At 42.2% G+C, this 15,909-nt stretch overlaps 1 protein-coding gene across 3 annotated transcripts in view; it reads right to left on the bottom strand.

The window, feature by feature from the left end:
* MXRA7 (matrix remodeling associated 7) overlaps positions 1-15,909 on the bottom strand; it is a 220,642-nt gene that overhangs the window by 117,293 nt on the left and 87,440 nt on the right. For all 3 annotated transcript variants that reach the window (XM_069200237.1, XM_069200239.1, XM_069200238.1), the window contains exon 2: positions 14,452-14,512. In XM_069200237.1, the coding sequence (XP_069056338.1) occupies positions 14,452-14,512 (61 nt within the window). The remainder of the gene's footprint in view (positions 1-14,451; positions 14,513-15,909) is intronic.

Below are 15,909 nucleotides of genomic sequence, written 5' to 3' on the forward strand. Positions count from 1 at the left end.
CTATTAGCTGATGGCTCATGTCAGACCCCTTGGTGTTTTCCTTTTCATCACAGCAGCATGTTAGTCCGAAGTCTTGTATGGTTCAACACACATTTTCCATGTGGCTTACGCGGGGCCAGTGAGCACTCCCCACCCCCACCGGAGCGGCAGCCACTTTACCTCACGCAAACACAACAGCGCATCCATAGCCAAGGGGCTTCTTCAGTGAACTCCTGATGTGCCGTTTTTTTATTACTGTATTCAGACCAGAAACAGACCAAAGAAACTGTCGCCAACCACGGATAATACAGAATCATTACTATTTTTTTTTTAAATGGTAAATTCTGTCAAAGCTGTGGGTAAGGAGCATTTCTGCTTTGTTCTGGATATGAAATATCACTACACTTATATAAAATGTTATCCAGAGAGATTTAAAGCAACATTTTGTACATATTTAGTATTACCCAGTCTGAACTGGTACTCAGTTATTTAGTTGATCGCAAAAAGATGAAAGAGTGAGCTAACTATGTTAGGATTTTACCTGTTACCTGTAGATCCTACAAGTATCAAATAAGTGCAGTTCACCCCAAGAACATTAGTAAAATATTAAAGCGGGATTTAATTGGAATAATGCCAATTTACAAATAAAAAAACGAAGTTTACCAATTGCAAATATATGCTGAAGTCTTGTGTCTTGTTCATTCATTGTAAGACACTCACATTGTACATAGTAGTCAAGGATTATTTTATAAAATTGATGCTTCCAAAGCTCTGCATTGTAACCAGTGGAAAAGATTATTCCAAAGCAAAATCTTTTGGCTCCATGATCTGCCTACTATCCAGATAAAATATTCGGTGACAAGTGGGAGTTAAGATGCTTCTTTAAGTAGTACAAAATAACGGTCATTAACTAACCCTTCCGATCGAGTGGACTAGAAGAAGGACTACAGATGGCGCACACCGAAACGACCTGTCACCACACAACGTTTCCTAGGGAATGGAGTAACTGTAGGACAAGAAATGCAAAGATATGAGAAATTTGCGTCCGGCTCAGGCAAAGATACCAGTACACCGCTCGGAACGTCAAGTTAAATTATTAAAAAGTAAGTAAGCAGGCCCAACATTTTAAGTTTTACCAGCGCCAACGGCGAGGTGCGGGGTGAGGAGAGGCAAGAGGTGCTCTCCAATTCGAACCTGTTTAGAACCCTGCCAGTGCACATGGGGTAGCACAGTAGTCTGCCTTCTGGAGAAATGCAAGTTTCTAAATCGGACACTAACAGTAAAAGAACCGAGACTATGGTGCTATGCATCTGATTACTGACTCATACGTTGATGTGGGTAAGAACAGGAAATGCGCTTTACACAAACTAAAATGACAAAGATGGGTAAGGGATACGGGTCCTGCAAATTAAAAATACAGACTAAACACATAATTTATCATTATATATCTCGAGAACTATGACTCTGAAATGTAACGGGTACAAACAATGATGTGCATGCACACAGGATGCAGATTTTTATTTCATCTCTTTAGCTATTCCATTACAGCCTTCGGCCTATTTGAACCAAGCTATTCAGGGCCCACATTTTCTGCTTTCTTCATCAACAAATGCAAGTAACCCCCTTCAAAAAATATGTGACCTTGTTCGACAGTAGTTTTATTTTCTTATTAAATTGCTTAGTGATTTGATTCACCACTTGCCCATCTAATGCCAAACTCAGCCTTTCACCATTGAATAAAGAGTACCATTGAGTTATTCACCTTTTATTTAACCAGGTCCAGGCGTCAGACGGACGGGAGCTGTCCGACAACACAGTGGGCGTGTGCATTGGACGGCTCCCGGCCATCCTAGCATCCACTCACAGGGGGAAGCGATTGTCCTCCCCCGGTGGGCCGCCCTTGTGCACCCCTCCACCATGGATAATTGGGGAAGCGCTTCTGCTCTCACCCCCAACCCCACCTTGGTGATCTGATGATGTTGGTGCCCACGGCACGTCGATGTCATTAAAATCCGCTGGACCAAAATGGAAGCCATTTGCTTCCAGCGCGGTCAGAGGAATGGTGAGTGTTTTTCCTCCAGGGAGGGTTTGTGCCAGCTAAAGAGACTTTGGGGGAAAGGAAACGTATTTCCTTTCCCCCTATGTCTCTTTGGAGTGCATTCCTGATGGACAATCACCACGAGGCAGTGATCGTGCAGCAGGAATGCCCACTAAACCACCAGTGATTTTGTTGTGTGTGCATTGTTTGTGTTTGGGGAGCCACACCTTGGACAAGGGTCGCTCCACTTTTGAGGGAGAATATTTAGGCTGTTTCAGCCTCCCTTGGGGGCAGATCGGCCATATGATGTAGGCCCATCTGGGGGCAGAAACCACTAGACATCTTGGATTTGTTTATGATGATGTTGATTTTTTGTGTTTGGGGATCGGCCCCTTGTGCAAGGGTCGCTCCTCTTTTGGGGGAGAATATTTTAGCCATTTCTGACCCTTCGGCCATAAGATGTAGGCCCGTTTGCCCCAGTGGGGGGGGGCAGAAACCACTGGACCAGGGATGTATTTGTGATGGTAAATGTTTGCGTTTGGGGAGCCATCCCTTGGGCAAGGGTTGCTCCCGTTTTGGGGGAGAATATTTTAGCCACTTCTGCCCCCCTTGAGGGAAGATTAGCCACATGATGTAGGCCCACCCGCCCGAAGGGGGGGCAGAAACCACTAGACGCCAGGGACTTATGATGATGATTTTTTTGTGTTTGGAGAGCTGCCCCTTGGGCAAGGGTAGCTCCCCTTTTGGGGGAGAATATTTTGGCCATTTCGGACCTCCTTAGGGGCAGATCAGCCATTATGATTTAGGCTCAGCTGCCCCCAACGGGTGGCAGAAGCCCACTAAACACCAGAAATGTATATATAATAATATGTTTGTGTTTGGGGACAATATTTTGGCAGTTTCTGTCCCCCTTGATGGCAGATCAGCCATATGTTTTAGGCCCATCTGCCCTGCAAGGGGGCAGCAGCCATTAGAAACCATGGACTTTCACTGAACACAATTTAACTGTTTTATTTCGTGTCATCATTTGCATTTGTGATTGTAAACTTTTAGTTCTCATTTTTATTCTAGTGCAAAGCTTTTGATTCCTTTGCTGTGACTCCTGCTTGCAGTTTTGGCAGGTGTAGATGTGGTGTTTGAGAAAATCTTTTTGTATTGGTTACTCCAAATGAGTATTATTACCATGCATGAATGATTTTTTTGTAAATGGTGTAATAAGAGCAGCATATTTAGCTTGTGTTTTATTGTGTGTGAAATTCTCTTTGGATTTGTGCACAATGTGTATTGTGTTGTCTTATGTGTAATTTTATTTTGTTTTCCTTTTTAGTGGGATATTGTTGTTGCTTGCTGTGTCTGTGCAGAGTAGGTGCTGGTGAGTCTAGCTGTCTCTGGCAAGTGAGTAGTATCATTTTTTAATATATAGGTCTTTGTGAAAAGCCCACACTTTGTTTATTACTTATTGTACACAGTGTTTGGTTGTTGTTGACTTATTTGTCAAGTTACTTTTATTAGTAAGGATTATGGCTAGCCACAGGATTACTGCTCAGCAGGTTGTTGGTATGCTTTTTGAATCTTCCTCTGACCATGATTATGAGACTGACTCTGCATTTTAGGCATAGGATGAAGTGCAAGATTCTGGAAGTGATTTTTCTTTCCGAGAGGAATCATCTGATGATGAATCCACTCTCAGTGTAGGTGACGTGCCTGTTTTAGAGTGCCAGACTTAAGCCCCGCTCTAGAGCTACCCTTTGGACTCTCACTAATCTGGAAGATTTGAAGAAGCTCTTGGGTTAAACTTTTCTGATGGGCTTGATAAGGAAGCCATCGCTGTGTTCATACTGGTCTACCAGTCCCTTGATGGCAATGGCCATATTTCTTGCATTAATGAGTCGTGATCAGTATTCGCTTCTTCTTCGGATGCTACATTTTGATGATAAAGCTTTAGCATTGCCACAAGATCACTCTGGTTGTAGCCGTCTTTTTAAGATTCTGCCTGTCCTTGATCACTTTGTAGATCAATTTTCAGAAGTCTATGTTCCAGAGAAAGAAATAGCTGTGGATAAGTCTTTGGTCCTGTTCAAGGGCCGTTTGACTTTTAGGCAGTACATTCCTATCAAGAGGGCACATTATGGAATTAAGATGTATATGCCGTCTGAGAGTAGTACAGGATACATCTATAATTTCCAGGTCCACACTGGTAGGGATTCTACTATTGACCCCCCTAGTTGTCTGTCCACTCTCAGAGTTAGTGAGAAAATTGTGTGGGAATTTAGTAGATCACTATTTAACAAAGGCTACAATTTGTACCTAGATAAGCTCTACACTGGTAGGGAATTGTTCAAAGTGGACACTGTTGCTTGAGGCACAGTCCGCTGTAACCATAAAGGTTATCCAAAGGAGCTTGTTTGTAATAAAAAATGAGAGGGGACAGTTCAGAGTCTTGAGTAGTGATGAACTGCTAGCAGTGAAATCTGCAGCCAGGAGGGATGTATTTATGCTGACTACCATCCATGACGAAAGTACTTCACCTGTGACTACTTGGGGTCAGGTTGCTGAAGTGTGCTAACCTGTGTGCATTTAAGACTACACTAAGCACATGTGTGGAGTAGATCAGCGGTTGGAACCTTACACTGCTGTTCATAAGGATTACATTTGGCATAAGAACTTGCTATTCATTTATTCCATTTAGCAACCTTTAATGCTTTTGTTGTGTTCAAGGACTGTTCTCCAGAGTCAAAGATGAGTTCAGTTTCAGGAATCTGTGATAGGCAGCCTTGCTGTAGTGGAACAAGCAAATGTTCCTAGAGTTGGAGTGGTAGGGGATGTGGCTAGATTGAAAGATCACCACTTTGCTGATCACATTCTCACCATGCCCAAAAAAAAACAATCCCTGTAAGCAATGCAGAGGCTGTATACGAAGAGGCATGCAGAAGTAGAGTTGTATGCACTGCCCTGATTGTCCTTCTAAACCTAGACTGTGTGTGCCCGCTTGTTTTACAATGTACCACATGAAAAATAATTTTGGGGAGCACCCGTGAGCATTGCCTGGTCTGTCTTGTTTTATATTTTTTGTTCTGTTTCCCAGTTGGCATTAGTGTGATGTATTTAGCTAAAGCTGTTGTTTGTAGTTTTGTATTTACTTACAGTTGGTTTGTGTCTTCTTTTTTGTATAAAAAAATGTGATGGCTGTGTGCAAGGATTGGCGCTTGGCTGGTGATGAGCACGGGATGGCACTTGGCTAGCGGTGTGTGTGGGCTGGAGCTTGGCTGATGGTGTGCGTGGGATGGTGCTTGGCTGGCGGTATGAGTGAGCTGGTGCTTGGTTGGTGGTGTGTGAGTAGTGACTTGCTGTTGGTCACTGCTCACACTGCTAGCCAAACACCAGTCCACACACTCCATCAGCCAGTGTGATTGCTGTGTCAGGCATGTGGGCGTATGAAAGTGATGAGCCCTTGAATAGCGCTATCTACTGATGTGAGTGTTGTAATGTTCTGGGCTCACATCTGTCAGTGTGAATGGTCTTGTATGTGGCATGTATGAAAGGTTTGTGAATGGACTGTAAAGCAGCTGGTACCTTGACACAGCTTTACAGCTCACAAGCTGTGAGTAATTGGTTCAGTTTTTTTACCTTTCAATTATTAACAGTACATTTCATTTTTGTGAAATCTCTTGTTAATAAAACTTGATATATTGAACCATCACTCACCCTTGCGCCAAACCCAACCAGAATGTGTGTTTACTTGATAATTATATGGTTGTGCAGTAATAATTGCCTTTTCTGTCTTTCTCTGCCAGGGTGTACATTGTCTCTACACTGTCTTTTGTTGTGAATATTGTAATGTGCTGAGTCTGGGCAGGCGGTGTGAATGGTCTTGTGTGTGTCACGTATGAATGAAGTGTGAATGGCCTGTAAAGCAGTTGGTGCCTTGTTGCAGCTTTACAGCTCACAAGCTGTGAGTCACTGGTTCAGTTTTTTGACCTTTCAATTAGTGCATTTCATTTTTGTGAAATCTCTTGCTAATAAAATTTGATATATTGAACCATCACTCACCCTCGTGCCAAATCCAACCAGTCTGTATGTGTAAAAATAATATGGGTAGACGTTTTTATTGCATTTCTCCTCTCTGTTGGGAATTCAACTCAAGAAAGAAAACAGGTGCCAAAGCATACCCCGGACACACTAGGTGTCTCAGGTGGAACCCCAATGATGAAGCATGCAACCAACTAGGTTGGAGGGGGAGGGGCCTTTTCACCAAAACATAAGAGTTTTTTTTTTTTTTTTTACAATTTGAGTGTTTGGGGCATCACAGGAGTAAGAGACTTGGTAGCGTGCTTGCTTCTTGTCTAGGAAAAATCTAACAACTCTAGATATGTTCGAAAACTAGACACCTAGGGGAGGAGAGGGTGATATGCCTCTTGTGGATCCCAACAAGTGTTCTTACCTTACCCACAATCCCCTGCAAACCTAAAAATGTGACTAAAATCACATATTTTCTTTGCATTGCTGTACCATATTCTTACAGAAACAGAAATAAACCACAGATTTTCTACCACCCAGCGTACCCCTCTGTCTCCTGATAAAAATCATACTTCACTTGTGTGGGTGCCCGAAGTAGAGTCAGCCTAAAACATATTTAAAAAACTGTGCTTATGAAGATGCTTTGGTGCCCCATCAATCTCTACACACTTTTGGCCCTTCCCTTTCGCAGTCACTTGCCCACCCACACCACAAAAGTGAGGTATCATTTTTATTGAGAGATTTAGGGGAATGCTGAGTGGTAGGAAATGTGTGGTTTCCCTCAGATTCCAGAACTACAGAAATGTGGGGAAAATGTGTTTTTAGACACATTTATTGAAGTTTGCGAGGGATTCTGGGTAAAGAAATTTGCTGAGAGGCACAAAAGTCACTCCATCCTGAATTCCCTTAGGTGTATAGTTTTCAGAAATGTACAGGTTTGCGAGGTTCCCCTAGATGTTGGCTGAGGTAGAGTCCAAAATCCACAGCTAGGCACATTGCAAAAAACAAGTCCATTTTAAGTGGAAAAATGTGATGTGTCCATGCTGTGTTTTGGGGTGTTTCATGTCGCAAGCATTAGACAAACCCACACAACTGAGGTACAATTTTTATCAGGAGACTTGGGGAAATACTAGGTGAAAGGACGTTTGTGGCTCCCCTCAGATTACGGAACTTTTCATCACAGAAATGTGAGGAAAATGTGTTTTTTAAACAAATTTTGAGGTTTGCGAGGGATTCTAAGTAGAAAAATTTGGTAAGAGCCACACAAGTCACCCCATCCTGGATTCCCCCTGGGTGTTCCGTTTTTAAACAAGTACAGGTTTTCTAGGTTTCCTTAGCTGCCGGCTGAGCTAGAACTCAAAATATATAGCTAAGCACATTGCAAAAACGGAGTCAGTTTTCAGTGGAAAAATGTGATGTGTCCACATTGTGTTTTGGAACATTTCCTGTCCCAGGCAATAGGCCTGCCAAGGCAAATGATGTAACATTTTTATCAAGGGACTTGGGGGAACAGAGTATAGCAGACCAAGTGTTATTACCAATTGTCTTTTTCTGCATTTGCGCCTTCCAAATGTAAGACAGTGTGTAAGGAAAAAGTCATTTTGAGAAATGCCCTCAAATTTACATGCTAGTATGGGTACCCCCAAATTCAGAGATGTGCAAATAACCCCTGCCTCTAAACTCCATATCTTGTGCCCATTTCAGAAATACATAGGTTTCCTTGATACCTATTTCTCACTCTTTATATTTTACCAAATGAATTGCTGTATGTCCAGTTCACAATAAAAACCAATTGCGAAGTCCAGCTCATTTATTGGCTCTGGGTACCTCGGGTTCTTGGTGAATCTACAAGCCCTATAAATCCCTGCAACCAGAAAGGTCCAACAGACATAACAGTATCTTGCTTTCAAAAATCTGCCACAGCTGCAAAAAGTTACAGATAAAAACGTAGACAGAAATGTCTGGTTTTCACAGCTCAATTTCACTATTTTTTTTATTTCAACAGTTACTTTCTATTGGTAAATCTTAAAGGATCTACACAAATGATCCCTTGCTGAATTCAGTATGTTGTTTACTTTGTAAAAATGTATAGCTTTCTGGGGCCCAACATTGGTTTCACACCCATTTCTGTCACTAACTGGAAGGAGGTTAAAAGCAAAACAAATTGGAAAAATGGGGTATGCCTCAGTAACATGCTGAAACTGTATTGAAAAATGTGTTTTTCTGAGTCTAGTCTGCCTGTTCCTCAATGCTGGGAAGATGGTGGTTTTAGCACTGCAAACCCTTCACTGAGGCCATTTGCAGGGAAAAAAACGATGCTTTCTGCTGCAGCACTTTTTCCCCATTGTTCCCAAAAAACCCTAATTTAGCTGCATTTTGGCTTACTTCTCGGTCTCCTCCAGGGGAATCCACAAGCCCTGGGTACTTTTAGAATCTCCAGGATATTTGAAAAAAAGGACACAACTGTGGCGTGGATAGCTTATGTGGACAAAAAGTTATGGGGGCCTAAGCGCGAACTACCCTTAATAGGAAAAAAAAAGACTTAAAGGGAAAAGGCTTATCAGCGAAGGAGTTAAAGATGTGATAAATAGCCATAAGATCATGGTAGCAAGTAGCATACAAGATATTACTTTGAACATCGATTGTTTCATGTTTTAAGTGATCAAAATTAGTACTAATGTTAGCATATGATGTTGACGCTTGAAGAATTATGTGGATTTATTAATTGTAAGAGCCTGTATACTACTACAAATTAAAGTATACAAAAAGATGATGGATGGAATGCTTGATTTAATCTCAGCCACTGATGATTACTCGGGGCACCAACCCAGTCCATCGTTATTTTGCACACAATGTCACCTTAGTTTGAACCCAGCCATATGCAAATCAGTGTTAGCCCAGCTCCAATGGGAACAGTCCAATTTCACTATTATTTTTATTTCAACAGTTACTTTCTATTGGTAAATCTTAAAGGATCTACACAAATGATCCCCTGCGGAATTCAGAATGTTGTCTACTTTGTAGAAATGTATAGCTTTCTGGGGCCCAACATTGGTTTCACACCCATTTCTGTCACTAACTGGAAAGAGGATAAAAGCACAAAAATTGGGAAAAATGGGGTATGCCTCAGTAAAATGCCTAAACTGTATTGAAAAATGTGTTTTTCTGAGTCTAGTCTGTCTGTTCCTCAAAGCTGGGAAGATGGTGGTTTTAGCACTGCAAACCCTTCATTGATGCCATTTGCAGGGAAAAAAAGATGCTTTCTGCTGCAGCACTTTTTCTCCATTGTTCCCAAAAAAACCTAATTTAGCTGCATTTTGGCTTACTTCTCGGTCTCCTCCAGGGGAATCCACAAACCCTGTGTACCTTTAGAATCTCCAGGATGTTAGAAAAAAATGGACACAAATTTGGCGTGGATAGCTTATGTGGACAAAAAGTTATGGGGGCCTAAGCGCGAACTACCCTTAATAGCAAAAAAAAGACTAAAAAGGGAAAAGGCTTATCAGCGAAGGAGTTAAAGATGTGATAAACAGCCATAAGATCATGGTAGCAAGTAGCATACCAGATATTACTTTGAACATCCATTGTTTCATATTTTAAGTGATCTAAATTAGTACTAATGTTAGCATATGATGTTGACGCTTGAATAATTATGTGGATTTATTAATTGTAAGAGCCTGTATACTACTACAAATTAAAGTATACAAAAAGATAATGGATGGAATGCTTGAATTAATCTCAGCCACTGATGATTATGCGGGGCCACAACCCAGTCCATCGTTATTTTGCACACAAAATTGAACCCAGCCATATGCAAATCTGTCTTAACCCAGCTCCAGTGGGAACAGTCCAGCCCGAACTGCCAGACCACATCCTCCCAGAACCGTTATCAGCCAGGAGTAGCTTGGTTTCAATGAAACTGAGCACGGGACCCATACCTGGGCACACCCGTACCACTTTGGTTGACACACTACAGTATACAAAAAGTTGACAGATGGAAGGTTTAAATTAATCTCAGCCATTGGTAATTATTTGTGGCCACATCCCAGTCCATCGCTGTTTTGCACACCATGCCACCTCAGTTTGGGCCCAGCCATATACAAACCAGTCTCGACCTTGCTCCAATGGGAACAGTCCAGCCCAAAATGCCAGGCCAGGTCATCCAAAAACCGGAACAGAAGCAAAACAGGACCGATTTCACCATAGGAAGGACTCATAAGCCATGGAACAGCTTTGTTCCAGTGAGACCCACGTCTGGGCATACCCGTCCCCCAAGTAATCACCAGTGGCTGAGATTAATTAAATCATTCCATCCATCCATCACTTTTTTGTATACTTAAGTATACTACTACAAGGCAGCATTAAGGTGAGAAGCTGCTAAACAAATCTTGTAACAACTAAAGAATAATCAAATATTGCAACTAAGTGTAAAATCACAATTTTGAAAAAGTTAAATGAAAAATTTTAAATAATTCTCAAAACATCAATCCATTTCGTTTGGCTTTGACTATTGGTGCAATGATGTCTTACTTAATAGACAGCTCTCAACTGTACTTTTGTGAACCCTTGCAAAAGTGCATAGATTACTGTAGGAGTGAGGTTATCCAGGGTCTTAACAAAAAACATAAAGGTGTTCAGCCTAATCTTTAAATGTATGTAGAAGTAAAGTTATATGGCATATATGAAATAGAGAAAATGGCATTTACTTAGGGTACCATGGTGGTCCATGCCGCATCGTCTCTGGTTCAGGAGGGAGTCATATGGCCTCTTTTGGGGGCCTTGGTCTTGGAAAAGCAAGTTCGCTGTCCCAGTCAGTGTGCCTTTTCTACGTTACATGTGCCAGAATGTGACTTATCTATGGACAGCCAAGTCTAGCTGTTGTGGGGGCTCGAGTACAGTGTGCTAAGTCTTTATCCTTAAAAACTGCACACTGTCTCCTTCACAGTTCCACATAACTTGATGCCCTTAGTAAGATATCTCGTCCTGTTACATCACTTGGGTCAAAGGTCTTTTGCTAAGCTAAGCCTCACTACCCGAATCTGTTAACCTAAATTAACTGACCCTAAGTACATCACGCAAATCACACACATTAAGATACCCTAATGTACAAAGAAGTAATACTGCGAGCATTACAGCATCTTTCAAGTTCTCCCTGATGATTTTTTTATTTTCTTTACCCTGTTTCTAGCCACTCCGAATATTGACAATTAAAAACAATTACGTTCAAGGGGTAAGTTTTTAGGCCACCTCTAAGCTCTGTGAGAGAGTATAGTGGTAAAAGTGTGCAATACAAATAACATCACTTTGAGAGAAATACCGTTAACTGCATAGCAGGCCCTGATTCCACCCCCCGCCCCCCTTCACCCCACACATCACGGGAGCTATGGCTTTGTTTGAAAGCCTGGCTATATTTATAGCACGCGCCAACCTCACCATACCGCCTGAGCAGAGGGCATTGTTCTAACACCAGCCGGCACAATGAGCTGGGCTGTGCATCAAAGAATGCCTTGGCTCTTACATTCCGCCACCCCGCCCATTATTTCCACACAGTCTGCCAGCAGGACCGAGGTCGTGGATTTAAAGCGACCGCCTCCTTGATTAATGGCAAGGAGGGTCAACTCCGTCCTCTTTGCGCGCCAGGTTCGATCCGCTTCCGGTCCTCTTGTCAGCATTCCAAGGCAGAGAGGTTGAGATGTTTCTTCCCGCTCCAAGAATGCGGGCATGTTTCGGAATGTAGAGTAATTAAACCGGGTGCAGACTGTTCTCTGCCAGGTAATGGTATACGGGATTTTATTGAAGTCACAGAAAAACTATCTCTCGTGGCAGCAGGATCAAAGGCTTCTCCTTAGCACAGTGGAAGGATCAGTGAACTAAGACGTACAATCTCACTCTGAGATAACGAATGTAAAAACAGACGAATAGAGTACATAAAGATATAAGAATTGATTTGTAACAAAATACAGGACAGCAGGCAGTTTTTCTATTTGCATGAGCTCACTCTAACAATTACACCTAACTCCTATTAGCTTAATCCACCACTAGAAACTGGAGGAAATGCCACAGTTTCAACATACTACAAATTTACAACAATAACTAATTACCCACCAACAATAATTAATTACCCATGTACTGACTCACTAACTTTGGGTTACACAGTTGCGTCCTACACACCAAAAAGTACTTCAATACCACAGTAGGGGTACTAAGTGCTATATAAAAGCATTTAGGATACAATACAATGACAGTGCCAGGTACAGATAATAAAGAGCTTAAACACACCTGCAAATAGGTACAAACGCGTAAAAAACGAATGTGTCTAACAACTGTGGCTGTCAGTGTTTTTGCTGAGGATATGTAGCATTGTTTAAAAGCAAAAGAGAGGAAAAGGCACAATGATGCGGCTACCAACAAAGGCTACATCACTCCATAGGGGCACCCAAGCGTGGTGGACTGTGCCCACCATGACTATACATGCCTAGGGAATGACATGCGCCACTGTTTATTTACCATTGCAAGAAGGCAGAACCCACTGGGATCAGTGAATTAGAAATTTAATTTTAGTAGCGCAAAAGTGCTTTTTGTACAGCAGAGTCACTCAGGAGCAAATATATTTTTAAAAAGTGATCCGGACAGTGGGAGGGTTCACAGAGTAACAGAGGAGCGGGTGGGGGATTTTGGGTTTGCTTTAGAGTTGGATGATGGTGGAAATATCAGATTTCTGCAAGAAGTGCGAAATCCACGATAGAGTCAGACAGTAGCAGCTCCTCCACCGGCTTCAGCACTCCCTCCACAAATGGGAGGCATTTCTAATATTTGGAGAAATAATCCTTCAATAACTTCTACCCTGTCCATGATTCTTCCATGTAAATATGATTGAAGGTGAGCAGACTACCCGAGTGCCCACATGCTATAGGCATGATTGAGCATCCTTCAGCAGTAATCTGCGGACTTCTTCATCCAGCAGAGCGGTGGCAGATCAGAATTACACAGCCTGCTTTGGTACTGGAAGTTATTTAATAAGTCTTCAGCTTTACCCTGCTAAATTATATGTTTCAAGCTGAATTACATTTAACCCTGGCAAAAGCCATATAGAGCCAGATGCTTGGATGCCAGATGCCTTATTCTATGAGGAAATGGGGCTTTCAGATTAAATTTACCCCAACCTGGGCCTGAGGTGGGTGGATTGCCAGTACCTTAGGGGTAAACTGGACCGCTACCTACTTTTTGGTTTCTGGAACCTCTAAACTTGTAACCTGATGGCCCTAGCAAAAGATGGTGAACAAAATAGGACTCTTCCACCCAAAGTTCCTACTTTGTACGTCGCTCAATGAGGTCATGGCATTTTCTCTTGCAACAGTGCCATCGAAGGACTCCAGTATGACACTGCAATTAAGTCCTTGCCAAGAAGACTCACGCAGCTCTCTTAGGGGACTCTCAGATGAGAAGCTGGGGTGCAACTGGTACCTCTTAACAATTTCGTAATTTGCCCTTTGTGCTCCTGAACTTAGAATCTGCCCACTTGCTTTGTCAGTTCTTTAGAGATTACAATGGCTCCAGCGCTCCATTAGTCCAGCTCTGTTGCAGGGCAGAGATCACGATGTCCAGGCGGGGAAACAGTGTAAGTATAGTATATGTGCCAGTCCCTCTCGTTAAAGTTTGTTAAAAGAGAGGGAGGCCAGTGCGCATGCTGCATGTGATGTGCATCTCTTCTTGCTTTTGAAGGCCAAGAGGGATTGATGAAGGGTGTATTTCCAATTCTTGAAGCAAGGTTTCTGTTGACAATCCCTCCTTGGGGCAACTTATCGAGCTGGTGGAAGTTGTTTTAGGGAAATCGTTTAAGAAGACTCTATCCTTCAGAGTGAACTAATAAAACAGGGCTGAAAATATCAGCATATCACTACTTTTCTCGATTAGTAACGTGTGAAAAAAATGTCACTCTAAGTCATGTAAACGTCACACAAAGGTACAATGCAAACATGGAAAAGTCACACCGGCGTGTTTAAATCTTAGCAACTATGGTCGTGATGCTTGTTTATTTCAGTGCCCCATCGCCCTCGGGGTACACTGCCCTTAAGAAGTGTGTAAATACATAAATAAAATATTTCCAATTCGAGCTGAGTTTTTTGTAGTGAGTAAGCATGTATACAATCCCATTATATGAAGTTTGAAGCCGCCTGAGGCTAAAGGTACCTGGGCTGAGACGTCTGACCTCTAGCAGAAGAGGAGAATGGGGGAGGCGATGGCACCTGGAGAGAGCTCCCAACACTCCCATATCCAGTAACTGAGGCAGCAGCAGGGAAGCCATTTTATCCGAGATCAACGTGTCACTTGTGAAGCAAGATATGAATTTATCCGCTATTATTGCAGACTGAGTTCTCAAAAGGGCCGGGAAAACATAACCTCCCCATTGTTCTTACCTCCCTCGTTATCCGAGTCCTCCTTCACCACCAGCTCGCGCTCGGTCTCGTTGTCTGCTTCCTGTAAAACAAGTACACAAAGGCTATGAATACTGGACCGTTCAAATTAAACTATTTCTTTCATCAAATGCAGAAAAACTCAAAGATACATAAACATATATCAGATAATGCCGCCAAAGCCAGGGGTGCACCTTCTTTCGGCTGTCAACAACAAAAATGCCGGGATTACTTACCAGGAATCTCCATTACTTTGACTTGTAGTCTTCCTCGTCACCGTTCCTACTAACGAGGCAGTCACCTTCACAGGTAAACCACGGTTCTCTCTTTTTAACAAAATATACTTGGCCTGTTTAATCATAGTTCATCCTCCAATCCTGGAAATAAACGAGGGACTTTGGAAGGGCGGGAGGGTCTTGTTTTCTTGTGCAAACTTTCTAACCACTGATATTCATTTTGCTGTTCATTGCAGCTGTATGTGTCCGTACAAGGGATGGGTGGTGATTGCATTGAGCTGAGAAGAGGAAGACTACAAATCACAGTAATGAAGATTACCAGTGACTAATCTGGGCATCATCTCCTCCTCTTGTCTTCTTCGATTCAGTACTTACTAATGACCATCTACCACAGCTCATTCCTAATACAGGGTTACAATCTCTTTTATGAAAACAATATCTTCTGGTACATTCGTTATAATGCGGCTTGCAGTGTTAATTTGCACTTCAAATAAAATCAGACCATAACCATTTACTGCTGAAAGTACGCCTGTGCCAAATGAAGTAGAACTTGACCCACCCTACTGCAGTTTGTAATAAGCAGCAACAGTATCCTGAGATGCCCAAATGGCTGCACTGCAAACCTCTTTTAAAGAAACTCCTTTGAAATCTACCAAAGAGCCTGACATCCATCTAGTGGATTTCCCCTGGACTATCCCCTCTATGGAAGTACCACTAAGTTCATATGCTAGGCATTTGCCTCACCCATCTATTCATGGTTGAGGTTGATGCCTTAGTCCCCTTTCTGGGGTTCCAAATGTCACACACAAAAACCCAATCATTCTGTACCATTCTATTTGCACGTGAATACAGAGATCTACACACGTCCAAAAGACGTATCCTCTTCTTCGTCTGAAATAGGTGAAGTACAACCTCTTCCTATAAATTAAAAGATAAAACTGTCTAATGTAGAAATGATGTACCAGTTCTAAGAATAAATTTACCTAGAAGAAACGTAGTCAGCTCAATCTTTCAACTTCCAAACTCCCAATCATAGATTCAGGAGAGACCTCTGTGTTAACAGAAGAGCTGGCACAGAGGATGGGGCTGTTAGAAGTAATTGGCAATCAGTAGCTTTAGAATTAATTTATACCATAGTCTCCTTGGCCAGAAGGGTGCTATTAGAAGAACCTGAACTTTATCATTCTTGATATTTCTCAGGACCCTGGATAAGAGTGGAACTAGA

Source organism: Pleurodeles waltl, chromosome 7 (assembly GCF_031143425.1).
Source record: "Pleurodeles waltl isolate 20211129_DDA chromosome 7, aPleWal1.hap1.20221129, whole genome shotgun sequence".
NCBI lineage: Eukaryota > Metazoa > Chordata > Amphibia > Caudata > Salamandridae > Pleurodeles > Pleurodeles waltl.